The sequence below is a fragment of the Enhydra lutris genome, unplaced genomic scaffold (assembly GCF_002288905.1).
Source record: "Enhydra lutris kenyoni isolate GAN:26980312 unplaced genomic scaffold, ASM228890v2 scaffoldscaffold1, whole genome shotgun sequence".
In the NCBI taxonomy this organism is placed as follows: domain Eukaryota; kingdom Metazoa; phylum Chordata; class Mammalia; order Carnivora; family Mustelidae; genus Enhydra; species Enhydra lutris.
This window is the reverse complement of record NW_019154085.1, coordinates 4,105,954-4,126,341: the sequence shown is the minus strand read 5'-3', so window position 1 is coordinate 4,126,341 and position 20,388 is coordinate 4,105,954. Positions and strand designations below refer to the sequence as shown.

At 47.3% G+C, this 20,388-nt stretch overlaps 1 protein-coding gene across 4 annotated transcripts in view; it reads right to left on the bottom strand.

Moving 5' to 3' along the window:
• LOC111160816 (myosin IB) overlaps window positions 1-20,388 on the bottom strand; it is a 190,377-nt gene that overhangs the window by 120,248 nt on the left and 49,741 nt on the right. For all 4 annotated transcript variants that reach the window (XM_022524212.1, XM_022524341.1, XM_022524416.1 and 1 more), the window contains exon 3: window positions 19,095-19,210. In XM_022524212.1, coding sequence (XP_022379920.1) covers window positions 19,095-19,210 — 116 coding nt within the window. The remainder of the gene's footprint in view (window positions 1-19,094; window positions 19,211-20,388) is intronic.

Genomic DNA, 20,388 nt, shown 5'->3' with positions numbered 1-20,388 from the left:
CCAGCCCCAAATCGTTATACTGATTTTGATGGAATCACATGTTCCTCTTCCCGAATAACCTGATTCATCACCAACAGCAACAGGAGGTTCTGTCATAAAACATAATGAATAAACATCTGTTTCCACTTATAAGTCATTTCAACATTCAGTCATTCACCACTCATTCATTAAAACATTGCATTCAAACACATACACATTTAGGCATATTTAATGAGTCTGAAATTTTTTCCCAGTTGGTGACTAAAAACGCAAGGTGACAATTTTCCCGTACTTACAAGCTTGGGATCTGTAGTGCCACCCGCACCTCAAACACTCTTCCTATTTCTTAGGAGTAAACTTCATAATCCTTCAGTCCTCCCAAGAATTCAAGGACGCTGGTATCTGAATGCTTTATTTAGGAAAAGAAAAAAAGTTCTCCATGTAGCTCTCATCTCACGTGCCTCTTCCCCCTTCCTAAGAGTCCTGGTCCACTGGGCTGTAGCCCAAACCGACCTTTTGCTATATATTCTCCATGGCTGCTTACTACACCACAGCAACCACCTATTTCTGGAATTTCCTTCCGAAAGACTCAGCACAGGAGGTGCCTTCAGCATCTCCGAACCCACCAGTTCTCCTGCACTTCTCGGTCACTGCAAGGATGCTCTATGAAAATGACCCATTTATGTAGCTATTCCCTCCTCCCTCCAACTAGCCTGGAAAACTCTTGACGACAAAGACCATGGGTGTCTTTCAGACACGGCTTCTGCACACAGAGTGGGCCCCCAAATTCATTCACCCAACAAATATTTATGGAGGGGCTGCTCCCAGCCACGCATGATTCCATCGCGGCAGCTCCGTGGATATGCCAAGTAAACAGAGCCCCTGCTCTCATGGAGACGGCAGTCCTGTCCAGGGGACAAATGATGAGGACATCAGTGAATGAACATGCAGAGAAATATCAGATAACGACTAACGAGGAAAAGTGTAACAGCCTAGAGATAAGGCGTGATCCAGGCGGGGTCTGCTAGTTTAGGCAGTGTCCTCACTGACAAGACATTCCCCCGATGCCTGGTGGCTCAGCTGGTTAAGGTCTGCCTTCAGCTCAGGTCATGATCCCAGGGTCCCGGGATCGAGCCCCGCATCGGGCTCCCTGCTCCGTGGGGAGCCTGCTTCTCCCTCTGCCTCTGCCCCTCCCCCTGCTTGTGAGCGCGCGCTCTCTCTCTCTCAAATAAATAAAAAAGCTTTTTTCTTTAAAGGACACTTCCTAACTGGACCGAGAGAACAATCACCCCTCGATGTGAGAACAGGAACGCAGCGTCCGGCATGCTGGGGTGCAGTAGGGGGACCCGTGTGGCCTCAGCCAAGGACGCGGGGGGGGGGCAGCTGGTCACGCCCACAGCACGGAGCCCCGAAGCACACATGTGAGCCGCTACAGGCTTTTGAGCAGAAAGAGAAACAGTACGAAGTGCGATGGGCATCGGCAAGGAAAATCGCGTCAGCCAGCGGCTGTAACGTCTATGGAGAGGAAACGGCTGGGGGCTGAGGTGCGGGCGGAGGAGACAAAAGCAGCGAGGGAAGGGCAGCGGCGAGGGAAGGGCAGCGGCGAGGGAAGGGCAGCGGCGAGGGAAGGGCAGCGGCGAGGATGCCCTTCAACGGACGAATGGATAAGGAAGATGTGGTCCATATACACTATGGAGTATGATGCCTCCATCAGAAAGGATGAATACCCAACTTTTGTAGCAACAAGGACGAGACTGGAAGAGATTATGCTGAGTGAAATAAGTCAAGCAGAGAGAGTCAATTGTCATATGGTTTCAATTATTTGTGGAGCATAACAAATAGCATAGAGGACATGGGGAGATGGAGGGGAGAAGGGAGTTGAGGGAAATTGGAAGGGAACGTGAACCATGAGAGACTATGGACTCTGAAAAACAACCTGAGGGTCTTGAAGGGGCGGGGGGTGGGAGGTTGGGGGAACCAGGTGGTGGGTACTGGAGAGGGCACGGATTGCATGGAGCACTGGGTGTGGTGCAAAAACAGTGAATACTGTTACGCTGAAAAGAAATAAAAAAACAAACAAACGAACAAAAAAACCCCAATGATGTACTGTATGGTGACTAATATAACATAATAAAAAAATTATGAAAAAATAAAATGCATTCACCCCACAATGAGTGTAGAGATTACTTAAAAAATCAAAAAAAATTAAAAAGAGAAAAAATCTTTAATAAAGTTAAAATACATTCAAATGAGATTAGTGAAAATACACTGTGATTACAGTCGTGATGAGGAAAAAATATCTGAAAGTACTTCAAGAGGACCTGTTTTCTTTCAAAATTACACTACTGACCTCGCGCGCAAATTCACGCAGAGGCGTCCTTTACACAGCACCGCGGAGCCCAGCGAGCAGGAGGCCCTGCAACACACAGACTAAATCCCCGCTCCCGTCCCCTGCCCCGGCACAGGGGGAGCATGTATTTCCCAGAAACCTCTGCAGTTGGCTTGAGCGCGCGTGACCTCGCACCGACCAGAGAACAAGGCCTGACCACGCTCTCTCTTCACCTGCCGAAGCAAACCGAAAAGCCATGTGTCGCAGCGATTACAACTGCGAGACAGAAGCAGCTGGGGTACGTGTCACACCTTGGAGCAGAGCCTCTGAGGAAATCGGTGTGACCCTCATCAGACTGTACCGTCCGGGAGAAACAAGCCCTCAGGTGGCCCACCTGTTGATGCAAAGGCTTGTTACCCCAGCATGACTGACGTCGCTCAGCCTCTATGATTCGGATTTTCACCCGGACAGCCAGGAATGTTGTTAGCAACCAGCACAGAACTGCTGAAGGTTAAAAATAAGTGTTTCCTGGGGGCCCCTGGCTAGCTCAGTGGGTTAAAGCCTCTGCCTTCGGCTCAGGTCATGAACTCAGGGTCCTGGGATCGAGTCCCGCATCGGGCTCTCTGCTCAGCAGGGAGCCTGCTTCCTCCTCTCTCTGCCTGTCTCTCTGCCTACTTGTGATCTCTCTCTGTCAAATAAATGAATAAAATCTTTAAAAAAAAAAAAAAAAGTGTTTCCTGAGTCCCTAACACTAGGCCTCTGAAGTGAGGTTTGGGCCCGGACATGCCCATGATGAGCCACTGGAGTATGGATGTAAAAGAGAACTGGGGTGCCTGGGGCCTCATTTGATTAAGGATCTGCCTTCAGCTCAGTCATGATCCCAGAGTCCTGGGATCAAGCCCCACATCGGGCTCTCTGCTCAGCGGGGAGCCTGCTTCCCCCTCTCCCTCTGCTTGCCCTTCTGCCTACTTATTTTCTCTGTCAAATAAGTAAGATCTTTAAAAAAAAAACCTTCTTTTTTGAGGTCTTTATTCATCCCCCCCCATACTTGTATATATTTTACGATGTGCACAGTATATTACTGTGCTATTACTTGAAGTTAATTACAAACACACACACTGGACGGACTTTAAGAGCACTGAGGTCTTAAGGTTAGAAAATGAGTGTAACATAAGGCCTACGTCCCAAAGATGCTTCCTCCTGCACAAATCCAATCCGTAAAAAGGAAGCAATTAATGAAATCTGTAAGACAGCCCGCGGTACCATGGCAAACAATCGTGACATAACAACACATGCTATGGGAAATACGCATTAGGGCCATGAGGGGAGCTGCTGGGAAGAAGCTTCAAAATGCGGGTGTGCGCCTCCGACCCGCGCAAGATGAGAAGCACGTGAAGAGGTGGCGGAGCATGGAGTGGGGGACAGCATGCAAGGTCGGGGGAGATGAAAGACATAGGGGAGCAGGCAGGAAGGGGCCAAGCAGAGAGAGCTCACGCCCAACGGGTCACCAGCTACAACTTGACTCAAACTCCACTTCTCCATTTCCACAGCCGAAGTGTTTACCTCAGGCTGATTTTAACCCTATAGCCCCTGAAAGTCCTATTCAAGATCCAGGCCAGACATACTCAAACAGCCGCAGAAGAGTTCAAGTCCCTACATATAAAAAAATGACAGGGATTTCCAAGTTTTCAGATTCCTTTATGCCCCCATTAACCGATCCAGCAAGGCAAAGAATGGCATTCACGATCAGACACAAGCCCGTGATGGTGAACATTGTGTCACGGTATGGAAAGGAAGCAAATATGCAAAGCATGACACAGTGGTTTCTATTTGTTTTAGTAACAATGCCCAACAAACACCCGTACACACGTCCACACTTCCTCCTTCCTCACAGCCACGTCCCAGGTAAGGAGCCACCAGATGGCAATGCCTCACCCGGGTCCCTGTCGTCTTAAATAGCCACACGTGTTCACTGTGTCAGTTATGTCTTAACATCCTGATACCTCAGGAACACTTTTTTTTTTTTTTTAAGATTTTATTTATTTATTTGACAGAGATCACAAGTAGGCAGAGAGGCAGGAAGAGAGAGAGGGGGAAGCAGGCTCCCTGCTGAGCAGAGAGTGGGTGAGCCCAAACTGACCTGCTGAGCCTGATGTGGGGCTCGATCCCAGAACCCCGGGATCATGACCTGAGCCGAAGGCAAAGGCTTTAACCCACTGAGCCACCCAGGCGCCCCCCTCAGGAACACTTTTAATACAGTTCCGTGCCCTCTGAGGGGATTCTGCCATCTTCCACGTCCTTCCTGGGTTTTATCCGTAATGTTATTCCCATGAGCAAACTGTCCTTAATAGTGGCCTAACCAATCCCTAACAGTGGCCAAGGTAATTATAAACACAGACAGAATGGGAGGGAGGGTCCAAGAGTACGAGAACGTCTTCTGAAAGCAATCACAGCAACAGATTAAAACCAAGCAACACTGAAAGACCATCCAAGAGTCCTCAGAGACGCGTACTTTGTGAAAATAGAAAATGAAAGTGCGAAAGGGCTCTTCCGATGGCAATGTAAGGTCTTAGGAAGGTCCAAAGCACACGCCTGCGCGCGCTGCCCAAAGGAAACCAGCCAAATCCTTCCCCTGTCCAGATGCCTGCTTGTCTTTCGCTGTTGAGGTGGACCAAAGGGAAAAGATTAGTAGAAAACATGCATTATAATGTATTCTGCTGCTAATTTTTTTTAATTAGGCTGAGCCATCTATAAGGCTTAGGATGTTGCTAATGTAACTGAGGATGTAATTTGCAGACCTCAAGCTGAACCCCCATGCATCCAGACACCGAACGCTATCCTGAGGGAAGGGCTTCCGACCCAAAGGAAGTCAATACCAGCCCCAAATCGTTATACTGATTTTGATGGAATCACATGTTCCTCTTCCCGAATAACCTGATTCATCACCAACAGCAACAGGAGGTTCTGTCATAAAACATAATGAATAAACATCTGTTTCCACTTATAAGTCATTTCAACATTCAGTCATTCACCACTCATTCATTAAAACATTGCATTCAAACACATACACATTTAGGCATATTTAATGAGTCTGAAATTTTTTCCCAGTTGGTGACTAAAAACGCAAGGTGACAATTTTCCCGTACTTACAAGCTTGGGATCTGTAGTGCCACCCGCACCTCAAACACTCTTCCTATTTCTTAGGAGTAAACTTCATAATCCTTCAGTCCTCCCAAGAATTCAAGGACGCTGGTATCTGAATGCTTTATTTAGGAAAAGAAAAAAAGTTCTCCATGTAGCTCTCATCTCACGTGCCTCTTCCCCCTTCCTAAGAGTCCTGGTCCACTGGGCTGTAGCCCAAACCGACCTTTTGCTATATATTCTCCATGGCTGCTTACTACACCACAGCAACCACCTATTTCTGGAATTTCCTTCCGAAAGACTCAGCACAGGAGGTGCCTTCAGCATCTCCGAACCCACCAGTTCTCCTGCACTTCTCGGTCACTGCAAGGATGCTCTATGAAAATGACCCATTTATGTAGCTATTCCCTCCTCCCTCCAACTAGCCTGGAAAACTCTTGACGACAAAGACCATGGGTGTCTTTCAGACACGGCTTCTGCACACAGAGTGGGCCCCCAAATTCATTCACCCAACAAATATTTATGGAGGGGCTGCTCCCAGCCACGCATGATTCCATCGCGGCAGCTCCGTGGATATGCCAAGTAAACAGAGCCCCTGCTCTCATGGAGACGGCAGTCCTGTCCAGGGGACAAATGATGAGGACATCAGTGAATGAACATGCAGAGAAATATCAGATAACGACTAACGAGGAAAAGTGTAACAGCCTAGAGATAAGGCGTGATCCAGGCGGGGTCTGCTAGTTTAGGCAGTGTCCTCACTGACAAGACATTCCCCCGATGCCTGGTGGCTCAGCTGGTTAAGGTCTGCCTTCAGCTCAGGTCATGATCCCAGGGTCCCGGGATCGAGCCCCGCATCGGGCTCCCTGCTCCGTGGGGAGCCTGCTTCTCCCTCTGCCTCTGCCCCTCCCCCTGCTTGTGAGCGCGCGCTCTCTCTCTCTCAAATAAATAAAAAAGCTTTTTTCTTTAAAGGACACTTCCTAACTGGACCGAGAGAACAATCACCCCTCGATGTGAGAACAGGAACGCAGCGTCCGGCATGCTGGGGTGCAGTAGGGGGACCCGTGTGGCCTCAGCCAAGGACGCGGGGGGGGGGCAGCTGGTCACGCCCACAGCACGGAGCCCCGAAGCACACATGTGAGCCGCTACAGGCTTTTGAGCAGAAAGAGAAACAGTACGAAGTGCGATGGGCATCGGCAAGGAAAATCGCGTCAGCCAGCGGCTGTAACGTCTATGGAGAGGAAACGGCTGGGGGCTGAGGTGCGGGCGGAGGAGACAAAAGCAGCGAGGGAAGGGCAGCGGCGAGGGAAGGGCAGCGGCGAGGGAAGGGCAGCGGCGAGGGAAGGGCAGCGGCGAGGTTGGAATCCGAGCAGCGCGGGGCGGCGGCCGTCGAGGCGGGACGACCGCGTTCCTCAAGGGAGAGCCGACGCCACCTGAGGAGCGGTGAATGCGCGGTGGGAGAGAAAGAAAGGAAGGGTGAGCCCCGGGCAGCCACAGAAGGCGCCGCCACAGGCTGGGACCGGAGCGGGCGGAGCGGGGCCGCCAGGAGTCCGGCTGGACACACGCTGAGCTTCCAGCCGCCCCCTGGACTCGCAAGGAGACGCTGCAGAGTCGAGTGTAGCCGAACTGCCGGGGCGCAGGGGAGGAGGCCTGCGAGAGACCTGGGCGCATCCATCAGCACGCAGAGGCGTTTAAGGCCCACGGGCTCCTGTGACTAACGCCTACAGAAGGGAGAAGGAAGGGCCAGAGCCAGGCCCTCGGACGCGCCAGCAACATTCGGAGGTAGAAGAAGTGGTGCGCCCTGCGGGGGCGGAGACGAAGCAGCCGGCTGGCGGGGGAACACGAAGGTGTGGCGGCCAGAATGACCGATTCTTTCTTTTTTTTTTTTTTTAATTTTGAGAACAGTTTATTTATTTCCTTGACAGACAGAGATCACAAGCAGGCAGAGAGGCAGGCAGAGAGAGAGGAGGAGGCAGGCTCCCCGCTAAGCAGAGAGCCCGATGCGGGACTCGATCCCAGGACCCTGAGTTCATGACCTGAGCCGAAGGCAGAGGCTTAACCCACTGAGCCACCCAGGCGCCCCCAGAAAGCCCAGTTCTTAGAAAGGGTTTCGGGAAGGAACTGGTCATACTGTCAAATGTTACCGATAAAGGAAGAGAAGGGCTCAAAATTGACAGCTGGATGGAACATCGTGGAGGTCACAGGTTATCTTGTCATTGAGCGAGGAGATAAAAGTCCAACATGACAAGGCTTTGCAACTTTTTCAGAGCTTTGTAATCGAGGGAAACAAAGGTGTGATGACTAGGAGACATGGAATCAGGAGGAGCAGTACAGCACGTATGTCAGTGGGAATGGAAGAGGGAGAAAGAAGAGAATACAGTGGAGGACGGAGACAATGGCAGAGTGAGAGCCTTAAGGACCACAAGAAGGGCTGGATGGGATCCAGGGCCCATGTGGAGGGGGTGCCTAAGAGGGGAGCTGACAGTCGGGTCTTTATGACACTCAGTGTTTACTGAATTGAACTGGTGAACTACCCTTAGGATAGCTCTGGGAAAAAGGAGGCCCACTAGCTCCGGTTTCCAGCGCATCATACAGAAACCCCAACACTAACTTGGTTTCAGGAAGCTAACACTCAAGAGTGAAGTGTGCACGTGTCCAGATCTGTGGTATAATAAGAAATGTATTGGGTCTTTGTGTTGGACTCCTACCACAGAGCTCCTGAAACCCCTGGAATTTCCTGAGTAACAGGGATGTTCTCTGTTCTTCCTAACAAGTGCCTTTCACACACACCTGAGTCTTTGCTAGTGAGGCGACTCATGGTGGGACCCCTGCACGGTTCCAGGATGAGGGCTGGTCACCAGAAAGACCAAAGGCATGACTACAGAGTAGGAACTTCCAGTCCCATCTCCCCACTCCCAGGAAGGGAAGGAAGAGCTTCTGACTGGATTATAAAAACTTTTGAACAAGGAGATTCCGGTGAAAGCAGCGATGGGCTGGCAAGCTGGCGTGCCCAGAGCCCAGAGAGGGCGAGGGGCTGTGCGCCCCTCCTCCCCCACACCTAGCCCTCTGCATTGCTTCCATTTAGTTGTTCCTGAGTTGTAGCCTTTATAATAAATCAACAAAGGTGTTTTCTGAGTTTTAGGAGTCATTCAGGAAATTACTGAACCTGAGCAAGACTGTGGGAACCCCCAAGTTTGTAATCAGCTGGGTAAAAGTGTAGGGCGCCTGGGCACTCCGCTTCCTGCAGGCATCTAGAGCAGGGCCGTCTGCTGGGACCGAGCCCTTGGCCTGGGGAATCTGCACCAGCTCTGGGCAGCGTCAGAACTGAAGAGAATGGTTAGACACGCAGCGGGTGGCAGAGAATTAGCTGGTGTGAGGAAAACACACACATCTGGTGTCAGAAAATGCACAACATCTGGTCTTGAGCCATTGGGGTAGAAAACAAACAGGAGATAAGGGACATGGAAAATGATGGCAAGAGTGAATGTCTCAATGTTGACATTTTAAGCAATCAGGTTTAAGGAATAAAAAACAAGAATTCAAAAAAAAAAAAAAAAAAGCCAACTGCACTCTCTTAGTAATATACACATGTAGGGGTTCCTGGGAGGCTCAGTCAGTTGAGCGTCTCTTGATTTTGGCTAAGGTCACGTCTCAGGGTCATGGGATGGAGCCCCGCATGCTCAGTGGGGAGTCGGCTTGCGGATTCTCTTCTCTCTCCCTTGGCCCCTCCCCCACCCCCATGCACGCATGTGCTCTCTAATAAATAAATAAATAGATCTTAAAAGTGAAAAAATAAATAATAGGAGACATATCTACCCAAGGACCCTGAATACAGAAAACACAGGGATAGGGAGTTAGCACAGAGCAAAGCTGGTCTATCTGCTCCCCAAATCTTTTTTTTTTTTTTTTAAGATTTTATTTATTTATTTGACAGAGAGAGAGGGAGAAGCAGGCTCCGGGCTGAGCAGAGTCCGATGTGGGACTCAATCGCAGGACCCCAGGATCACGACCCGAGCTGAAGGCAGAGACTTAACCCACTGAGCCACCTGGCACCCCTCTGCTTCCCAAATCTTAACCACCTGAGGAGGAAGCTCAGAGCAGAGCGACAGAAGCAGCCAGCTACAAGGCCAGGACAACCGGATACAAACAAGTAATTTCCTTAAAAATACAAGAGCTACAAGGTGAGTTCACACACTCAGGAGGAATTCAAATGTCACCTAACACCTTTCAGAAGCACTTTTAGAAAAAGTCAATGCTAAGTGACTGCGCATGAGCAGAAAGAATCTGGTATTGGGAATGAGTGCTTAGACACACATTGTCCTCCCTAAACCCACATGGGCCACTCTGTACCCACACTGGGAATTAGGGAACATGGGAGTGGAGAGAGGAAGCCCTGTCATTCTCCAGAGCATCTGTCACCATCTGAAACATCCTTTATTTTAGTGACTTCTCCTGGTTACTGTCTGTCTGCCTTTGGGAACAGAAGCCCAGCAGGGCTCAGACTTCACACAGCACCTGAAGAGCTGGTACTTGGCTCACGGCAGCACTCATGGAGCAAACAGTGAACGAAGGAATCAGCACTGCCTCCTCTGATGGGAAAATGATTTCCTGGGCCTCGAATCCTATTCCTTATCTATACGGCAAATTCCGCATGCAAGACTCCCACTGTCCCGTCTTTGAGCTCCTCAGACAGGGCCACACACCCTTCCCCAACACACCCAAGTGCCTTGCCCATGGGGACCCAAACTCAGACACCTCTGGAAATGCAAGGGGCATGCCGATAATTACACGCCTTCAACAGGAAGCCGGCTGTCCAGGGCAAATTATAACATGTGTTCTTTCTACATCGCCCTCCTTTTCTAAAAATAAGTTATTTATCTTTTTTAAGAGAGAGTGGGGGAGGGGTAGAAGGAGCAGGAGAGAATTGTTTTTTAAGATTTAATTTTTTTATTTAATTATTTTTATTAACATGTAATGTATTATTTGCCCCGGGGGTACAGGTCTGTGAATTGTCAGGCTTACATACTTCACAGCACTCACCATAGCACATACCCTCCCCAATGTCTATCACCCCACCACCCTCTCCACAGCCCCCTACTCCCAGCAACCCTCAGTTTGTTTTGTGAGATTAAGAGTCTCTTATGGTTTGTCTCCCTCCTGATCAAGATGGAATCGGGAAAGATTTTATTTAGATTAAGATTCAATAGAGAGAGAGAGCACGAGCAAGGGGGAAAGGCAAAGGGAGAAGGAGAACCAGACTCCCTGCTGCTCATGGAGCCCAAAGCAGGACTGGATTGAGGACCCTGGGTTCATGACCTGAGCCGAAAGCAGACACTTAACCGACCAAGCCACCCAGGCACCCCAGGAGAGAGCAACTCTTAAGCAGGCTCCATGCTCAGCACGGAACCCAATGTGGGGCTTGAACTCACGACCCTGAGATCATGACCTGAACCGAAATCGAGAGTCAGATGCTCAACTGCCTGAGCCACCCAGGCGCCCCACTATATCTCCCACTTCATCACGAAGTTCTCTCCCTTCTGTAGTTAGTTACTGGTCTCTCTCCCACAGCAGGCTGTGGATCCTCAAGGACAAATTCAACTTTGTATCCACAGCACCTCACGCATATTGCAGATGCTTAAAAATGCAGACTGAATGAATGAACCATCACTTCCACACGAGGCTCTGGGATCCCTCAGACAGGCTGCAGCTGGGAAGAAAGCTATCTTGGGCAATGCGGGCAGCAAGTCCCCTCCTGAGGCTGGCACAACAGGGCCTGTTCCCTTTTGTATGGATTTCTGTCCCAAGACAGCCCCAGGACACACTCCTGCTTCTCCAGCCTCCTAAGTCTGGGGTCCTACACGCTTTACTGAACTCGTTATTTCCATTCTCTCTGACTTGGTTAACTGCCCCAGACTGGATCAGGCCTAGTATTTGCTGATCCCCGTTCAGACAAACTCCCACACACTCCCTTTCCCTAGCTACCCTGTTCTACTGCCAAACAAGTCCCAGCAACAGGCCTCGGCCATGTTTCTTACTTCAAGAACAAAAGGGGTGTCCCTGGCCACGGACCCTAAACACAGCCTCTCTAGATAGGGCTCCCCACATGGGTTCCAACTATAGTTCTCTTTGCTGGAGATGAAGTGTTAGACAAATCATCTTCAGGGCTGAGGCCTCATTGCCACTCCTTTGGATGAAATGGATCTGAATGTTGCAGAATTTCTTGGGGCCTGTCAAAGAGCTGTAAAATCATGGCAGGAAGAAACCGATTTAGCTGAGAACCAAACTTTTCCCTTGGAGATGGTATCACTGAAATAACTATGTATTAGTTATTCATACTGTGGTATGAATGTGGGCTTGGCATTACAGACTTTTCAAAATAAACTTCCAAGTCTGAGATGTGCATTTTGTGAGAAGGGATGTAAATTCTCATGGCGGGGGCAGGGGTGCCTGGGTGGCTCAGCTGGTTAAGTATCTGCCTTCAGCTCAGGTTCTGATCCCAGGGTCTGGGATTCGAGTCCCACATTGGGCTCCCCCCTACTCAGCAGGGAGCCTGCTTCTCCCTTTCCCTCTGTTGCTCCCCCTGTGTTCTCTCTTTCTGTCAAATAAATAAATAAAATCTTTAAAAAAAAATTCTCAGGGATCTATAATTAGGAATCTGAGACTTCTCAGACACACAGAAACACTTTTCATTAATGAATGTATTCTCATATCACAATGAGCTTCATGATAAAAAGAAGTAGCAAAGAATCAACCTTCCAACTTCAGTTTAAAATGGTTCATAATCAGAGGGGCGCCCGGGTTGCTCAGTCACTTAAGCATCGTGATCCCACTGCCCTGGGATTGAACCCCACATCGGGCTCCCTGCTCAGCGGGCTGCCTGCTTCTCCCTCTCCTGCTCCCCCTGCTTGTGCTCTCTGTCTGTGTCAAATAAATAAAATCTTCTAAAAAAAAAAAGTTTGTAACCTGAAAGAGAAGTTGCTGAGGTGTCTTTCTGCCAAGAGTATAGACCCAGTAAAACAATTAAAATGAGAATAAAAGCTTGAGAGTCAAAGGCAGTAAGTTCCATCCAAGGAGCTGAACACGCGCCGGGCCCACAAATGTTCCTTCTCACCGCAGCCCCGGGAAGCCTTCAATTTAATGGCTGCCCTTCACTGCCACATCTCCACTGCCCAGCTACGATCAAACTCTCTCCTCCCCCTCCTCCTCTGGCAGTCCCTCTAAATCAAGAAGTTTTCCAGCCCGTGGTTGTCCAGAATTCAATGTCTGCAGACTGAAAGCAAATACGCGGGCTGCCTTCTGCTTATTTTGACCCATGGGACTCATGCAGAAAGATGAAAGGCAATTTCAACTATTTTCAAGACGGTGTCATTCCAACAGGAAATGTTAGCTTAAGGAGTCTACACCGGGACTCATGACATGTGAACTCTGTCCTGAGCAAGTCACTCGTCCAGGTCAGAGGCCTACACAGATGCAAAACCTCACAGACCACAGCCTATCAGCTCCTGACTCAAACCGCAGGAGACAACAGGCATCAATGGCGCTTTCTAAGATAACCATCGACCTTCATTTTGTTTTCACAAAAGCTTCCCTCCCTTTGTCCATCCTTTCTCCTCCTGACTGGTGGTTGGAACGATCTTGGTTTCTGTATACTTATGTTAGGAGAAGACAGTGTCTCCATCAAGAAGACAAGAATTTTATCTGCTTTGTTCACAACCGCACCCCAGGGCCTACCAGATAGCCTGGAACGCGGTGAGCGCTCCGCAAATACGTGCTCAGTAAATGAGTAACTTTTCTAAAGCAGGAAGTAGAAAGCACGTTAGATGGGAAAGCCCAAAATCTGATTCTGCAAGTGAGTTTCAGAGAGGTGCAGAACCCATCAGAGGCTCAGTTATTCCAAAAACTGAGAGGAGAGGAATAAGACAAAAGCCTCAGCAAGGTAACACCCCATCACCTTTCTCTCTTTCTCCTTAAAAAAGCGCTTTCACACTCCGCTATACAAACTACTTCTCTGAGAATTCAGGGTCTAACGGTCATAAGAGTTCTCAAAAAAAAAAAAAAAAAAAAAAAAAAAATGCAATTTTCCTCAAAGAATCCCAACTCTGCTGTAGAGAAAAATACGGATATCACAAAAGGGAGGACATCTGGATCGTCTGTCCTGGACCTTGACGCCAAGCTCCGGACAGCCACCACTATAGCACATCTTGAGATACAGCTGGAAATATTCTTTGTAACATTTACCTGGTTTACCTTCCAGTAGGATGACAACAGGAGTAACAAAGACGTAAAACACACAAGCCTTCCAGCAATGTCACTCTCTGGGCAATGGCATGTGGTCCTGCAGATCCATCTGGCCCAGAATTAGGAACCAAAAGGTCCCTAATGACAGAGGACTCATGTCTGGACCACTAACATGAGCACTGTCCAAATCCTCCCATTGATTACTTTCTCATTTTTAGGTGAGAATAGCCAAATTTTTCAAAGGCTTAAGGCACTTTTCTCAGGTTTTAAAACTTGTTGCAGGGTTTTTCCTTTACTAACAGAGAAAGACTGTGTGCTTCACATAGTGCTCATAATGCCTGACGGAACACGGCTTCCACATTATATCCCGAGCTAAGGACACATTTCAGCTGGCTCTTGGGCTGCGACCACCAGGAGGGGATGCTGGTTACAACACATTCTTCCTTCTGTGTCGCAGCGCTCCCTCGGCTAGACACTCTATCAGACGGTAAAGGTGCTCTAGATCACAAATAAATGGAACCTGAACATTCAGGATTTAAAGAGCACCATAAAATGATATTATTAGCTTTCTTTTTTATAAGAAGGAGAAGAAATTCTCATTATACTCCATGAATTTTTTTTTTTAAGATTTTTTATTTATTTATTTGTCAGAGAGAGAGAGGGAGAGAGAGCAAGCACAGGCAGACAGAATGGCAGGCAGAGGCAGAGGGAGAAGCAGGCTCCCTGATGAGCAAGGAGCCCGATGTGGGACTCGATCCCAGGACGCTGGGATCATGACCTGAGCCGAAGGCAGCTGCTCAACCAACTGAGCCACCCAGGCGTCCCTACTCCATGAAATTTTTAATTAACACTGTAAATATCCTACTAAGAACGGTTTGAGTTCACTGAAATACCAGCAATGAGATAACACAGGTAAAATGAAATGAAAAATTATTTAAAACCTCTTTTGTTCCATAGTCACTGAGCTCTTAAGAGAAAAGCAATGAAAAAGCCACAGACATATGCAGGGGAAGGATCCTGACCCATAGAAGCTTCCATCTCATTAAAGAGGATGACACAGAAACACAAGGGGTAGGGTTCCAGTAACTCAGGCAGAAGTCACGTGTGCACTGAGCTTTCAGAACAGCCCCGAGGAGACTGGCAAGGTTTTAACCGTAGAGACAGGGTATGTAGTAGGAGTGGAAAGAAGAAGACATAAAACACTGGGGCTCAAAAGGAGGTTCCATGAAGGCACTTGCTGGCGTGTGGGCCCAGAGAGGAGAGTTAGGGCTGAACTGCACGAGGCCTCAATACCAAGCCACGAAACCCGGAGGTCACTCAACTAGGAAGGGAAGTAGCATGCTCTGCTTTTAGGAAGATCCACAGGATAATAATAAACTGTATCTAGAGCTGCAAGGTCAAAAAGCAGTCACCCAACAAAGGCCAGTGGATTTGGTAAGTAAAATATCACACGGATTGGCCTAGTGCTATTCTGAGTGGAGGGAAACCAAGGAGTTCAGTTATTTTCCTCATCTCCTCATCTCTTCCCTGTCATTCCTTCCTGTCTACGAGGATGGGTGATCTGGGGGTAGTTCTCCATGAATACAGTTCTGGAGTTGTCCGAAGGTACTAAGTCCTCACTAGGATACGTTAAAAAAAATTCGTAATGTGCAAAGAACCTTAGAATCACACTGGAGAGGCACTCTTCACACAATGAGACAGGCAGATGGAGCCATCTCAGCTGCCTCACGGAGCCCTCCTTTCTCTGTGCGTGACCACAGTGACACCACACTCGAGGTGGGGCTCCGAACATAGAGGGGGACGGAGTTCAGAGAAGAATGGAGAAGAGAAGAGGTATGACCACAGAAAACACCCTCGAAAAGGAATATAAGTACGAAACCAGGGGCGCCTGGGTGACTCAGTGGGTTAAAGCCTCTGCCTTCGGCTCAGGTCATGATCTCAGATCCTGGGATCGAGCCCCACATCGGGCTCTCTGCTCAGCAGGGAGCCTGCTTCCTCCTCTCTCTCTGCCTGCCTCTCTGCCTACTTGTAATCTCTGTCTGTCAAATAAATAAATAAAATCTTAAAAAAAAGAGTACGAAACCACTGTTTATTTTCACTTTATTCAACTATACACGGACACTATCTCAAAGTCATGCCTACATGAAATGTAATTATTTTTCAATGATCTGAAATTTTAAAGAGAAAGATCATTTCTGGACACCTTCAAAAACACACAAGCTATAAAGGAAGAACCTGGGTGTTTTTGAAGACTAACAGTCAACACCAGGTCAAATTAAATTCCAAATGTCATCTGGGGTAAATTAATTGGCAAAATTTTCAAAGTATACATGGTCTGAGCGGCTGTTTACATTTTTTTATTCAAATTGGGATCAAGTTCTTGAAACAGTTATGGTTACAATACATCAAAGGCCTAAATCATCTATCTTATTATACTGCAAAATTCCTATTTGAGAATGTCAGACTAGGTTTTAGTAGGAAACCCAGCTAGCACTGACCCCATTTCAGACACTATCAAAGTTGTACACGTACAAGGAATGACTCGGGAAAAATGCTTTAAAGGGAAGTGGAGGGGCGCCTGGCACAGCTGGTTAAGCGTCCGACTCTTGGTTTCAGCTTGGGTGGGGATCTCAAGGTCCTGAGACTGGGCGTCAGGCTCCCTGCTCAGCACCGAGTCTGCTTGAGATTCTCTCTCCCCCTCCTTCTAATCCTCCCACACGAGCTTTCTCTCTCTCTTGCTCTCTGAAATAAATAATCCTTAAAAAAATAAAGGAAGTGGAGGAGAAACTGGTAAGAAAGGGCATGTTAGGATGCTCAGAATGTGTCCCGTACTTCTCATTATTACAATAATTACACTTAGCACTGGTGACCGCAGCTGCTCTCCTTTCCTAGAGGGCTATGGTCCATGCCATACTAAGCACCTGACATATACCAGGTAATTATATTATCTAAATAGCTACGAGGTATCTACCCCTCCCAAGAATCCTAGAAGTTAATCATTATTTTCCCACTGAGCAGAGCAAACTGCTTAAGTTCTGAGTTGAAGTTTTTTTTTTCAATTTGCTCAAGATTACATAGCTTGTGAGTGGAAGTGTTGGGACTGGAACCCAAGTCCTACTCAACATACTCTCAGCACTTAATTTACTTTGAGGTGCTCATAATGTTATGGTGAGCCAGCATGGCAGGTGAGACTGACACGGATCAAAAAATCCCATAAAGCAGTGTTCAACTGTAACTGTGACAAGGGCAATGCCTTTGACCTTGGCCGGGAGGAGGAGAGGGACCGCTCTTCCCTGGGGAGGTCTAAGGCAATCTGAGAACTAAGGAAGAACAGGAGTTGCCCTGGGGAAAAAGGAGGGAAGAACATTCCATGCAGAAGGCACAGGATGTGCAAATAGGACCGGTGGGACTGCGTGTGGCGAGGACTTAAAGGACAAAGCGAGATGGGAAGGAGGGCCTGACTCAGATCTGGCGAATTCAGATTCATTATGTAAACTTGGACCTTGCACGGCCACCCCAAGACAGTGTTTCCGAGACCATGGTGAAAAGTCTTGTTGCCTAACTCAATCTAATAAACATTTACTGAGTAAAAGAAAAAAAAAAGATTTTGTCTTTATTCTAAGCACACTGGGTATTTATCTTACAGCTGATTGTAGCTGTTTTCCTTGGGAAGTAAGGGGGGTAAGGGAGGATAGCAGTGCCACACAGACTCTTAGAAATCTTTGCAGAGTAGGGATAAAAATGGCTATTACAGAGCATGAACTTCTGTGTTCTAGAATAGACATCTCTTCCATATCTAAACATCCCCAAACTGGAGATCAAAGCTGCGATGTAAGAAAGACACGCTGGCTGGAGATAAAGTGAGGCACCGCTAAGGTTACCTTGGAGGCCTGGGATGCGGACAGAGACACACAGAAGGAGCCTCACCAAGAAAACGACAGAGCCTGTTTCTAGCTGAGATGCGCAGCGGATGACTATGTCCACAGCCCGGCTCCCCTCCCATGAGCTGCATGGCTTTGGGAAAATTTCCCCATTTGTAACCGTATTTACACCTCACGGAATTATTTTGAGAATAAAATGAGTTATCATGCATGTAAATGTGCAATAAATACAAGCCATTATTACATTATGAAGATTCCTTGCAGGAATGATCACAATTGGCTACAAGCAGTGAAGGGGGGCAAACGCCGGTGACCGCTGACCGGAGGCAGCGCGCTCTCAGACCCGCACGGACGCAAGGAGCACCCGGAAATCTTGTGAGAAACAGGATTCCCGGCTTGTTAGAGGTAAGCCTAGGAGACCAGATGTTGCATAAGCTCCTGAGGGACCCCACCACCCCTGATCTAAGCATCTGACTTTGAGAAGCGTGGTTTCAAGGCCTAGAATTTAAGACAGAGATTCAGTCATCAAATAAAGGATTTCATTACAGTGACTTAACTACAACAGAGAGAATTTTATAAAACAAATTTCAAGAGTTTATTTTTCTCTAGGCAAGATGAAACAAGATGACTTGCAAAATCTACTCGTAGAAAAAACCAGAACAATCAGAACCCACTCAGTCGGCAAAATAGACAGTATTTAGCTGTCAGCAACCGTGTTCAGGGAGTCCTTACATTTTTAGTTCCAAACAGGCCAAAAATGTCAGTATGTGCCATGCTATCAAGAGAAACATCTAAGACTAGGGTATCCATATGCTTTAATTATTAGATTTTATTTTCTGTCAAAAGTAACAGCTCATCTTCAATCAGAGAGAGAAAATGCTGTTCTGTGAGACCACGACCAGAAGTCTGCGGGCTCTTCCACTTCCATTCAGAGCTCTTCAACCTGGTGCTACGTAATTACTGTTGATTGTTATTTACAGGAATTCTTTACACTAACGAGTGACCTTCAGGAAAAAATCAAACAAGCGACTGGCTTCCGGGAAGGTGAAACCGTCGGCCTCATGCACACATTTGGTGAACGATGTCAGAGTCTGTGAAGATTACTAACCGGAGGTGTTACTCACTCTTGTCGCTCAAAACCATTACACAACCCAACACGCGGGATCTTTCTTGACCCAAGCCATGAAAATGCTGCCTGGGATCTTTAAAAGAATAAACAATGTGCATTCTTGTTTTATTTGCAAAAATAATTAGCAGCAGCTGCTACTTACATATAATTTGCAACAGAACATATTTTACACACTGAACCCAAATATTTCAGAACCTAAGGAGCCTGACGCCAAATGAAGTATTCTGCCTTTTTTGAAATTTAAAATAAGGGCCCAACAATTAACTTTCACATTCCTCCATCTAATTTTAAAAAATGACGAAAACATTTTCCTGAGAGTCAAAGGAAACAGCTGGACACATCTGTCCACTACACATCTCTGCAGTGAAAGAGAAACTCGATGCTTTAATCCCATACTTACATGTGAGGGCTCAGTTCATAGAAATTTCTGTTCCTGTAATCTTCTACTTTCTCGGGTGAGTAAATGGGCAAGGGCCGGTACGGGTTAACGGATATGACCACGCTTCCGATGTACGTCTGAGGAAGAGAGAGCACACATACCCTTATCATTACACAGGATGTGTTTTAACACCTTAAATCTCAGCGACTCACGGCTTCGCTCTTTTAAAAAGAAAACTGGTTCTACTACTTGACCATTCATATTTTTCAAGAACACTTAATATCTCCAAAGACAGCTGGTCAATAATGTTTATTCATTTTGCTGATAAATGGAAGGCACAGATTTATATGTTGAAAATACCTTTCAAAGTAAATCTCCAGATTAATTTATGATCCTGGATAAGAGTTCTCCACAGTCCTGTCACACTTGCCAAAAATTTCGTCACCAACCACAGCTAATTTTGAGCAACAGCTATACTTTCCCTTACTCCGGTTAGAACCGCTGTCTCCTTCTCTCATCTCTACCCTGCTGTTTCAATCCACTGTAACCCAGCGTCTCGCTCTGTCTGAACCACATCCAGACCTACCAGCCAGACCCTCTACTTTGGGGCTGGCCTTACCCCAGCCTGTCAATCTCTCCAGTGGGCCCAGACAGCATACGACCCCATATGAGAGCCATAGTTATCCCTTGGGTGTTCGAACAACATAATCTCATATTCTATCTAACGTATTATAACATCAGAATTTAAATGTATTTTCTAAAGGAGAATCCATTTAATGTGAAATTTAAATGCAATGTGGAACGCAAATGTACTTCTGGAGGGATCGATGCTGTATTTCTGCAGACAGGAACCCTCTCACACTACAAAGTGGAACGCTATTAATCTTCCCTTTCATTTTGATCAGGATTCCCTGCAGCAAGAGTCGTCCGGTTCAGCTCATTCCGTACAAAGACTAGCAGGCTGTGAGCAAAAGTCACGTAACTGGAACTCATTTCAGTGGCTTCGTTTTTCCTTTCAGTTTCAACATCATGGGTTGGGGGTAGTGTGGAGACATGAACAATAATACGTAAATGATAATTTTTTTTTTTTTTTTAAAGAAAGAGGTGAAAGAAAAAAAGAAGGGAAAGAAGTCAGCTCTAACTTTAACTTCCCCACCCTTCCAGTGTCATGCAACAAAAGGTGGCATTTTTAGAGCAAAAAATTTTTCCCATATTGCCACCACTGGATTCGAGATTGTCAGATCCTTCTAGAAAACTGAACAGAATAGAAAACAGAACAGCGTGAGTGTACTGACTTTTTTTTTTTTTTTTTAAA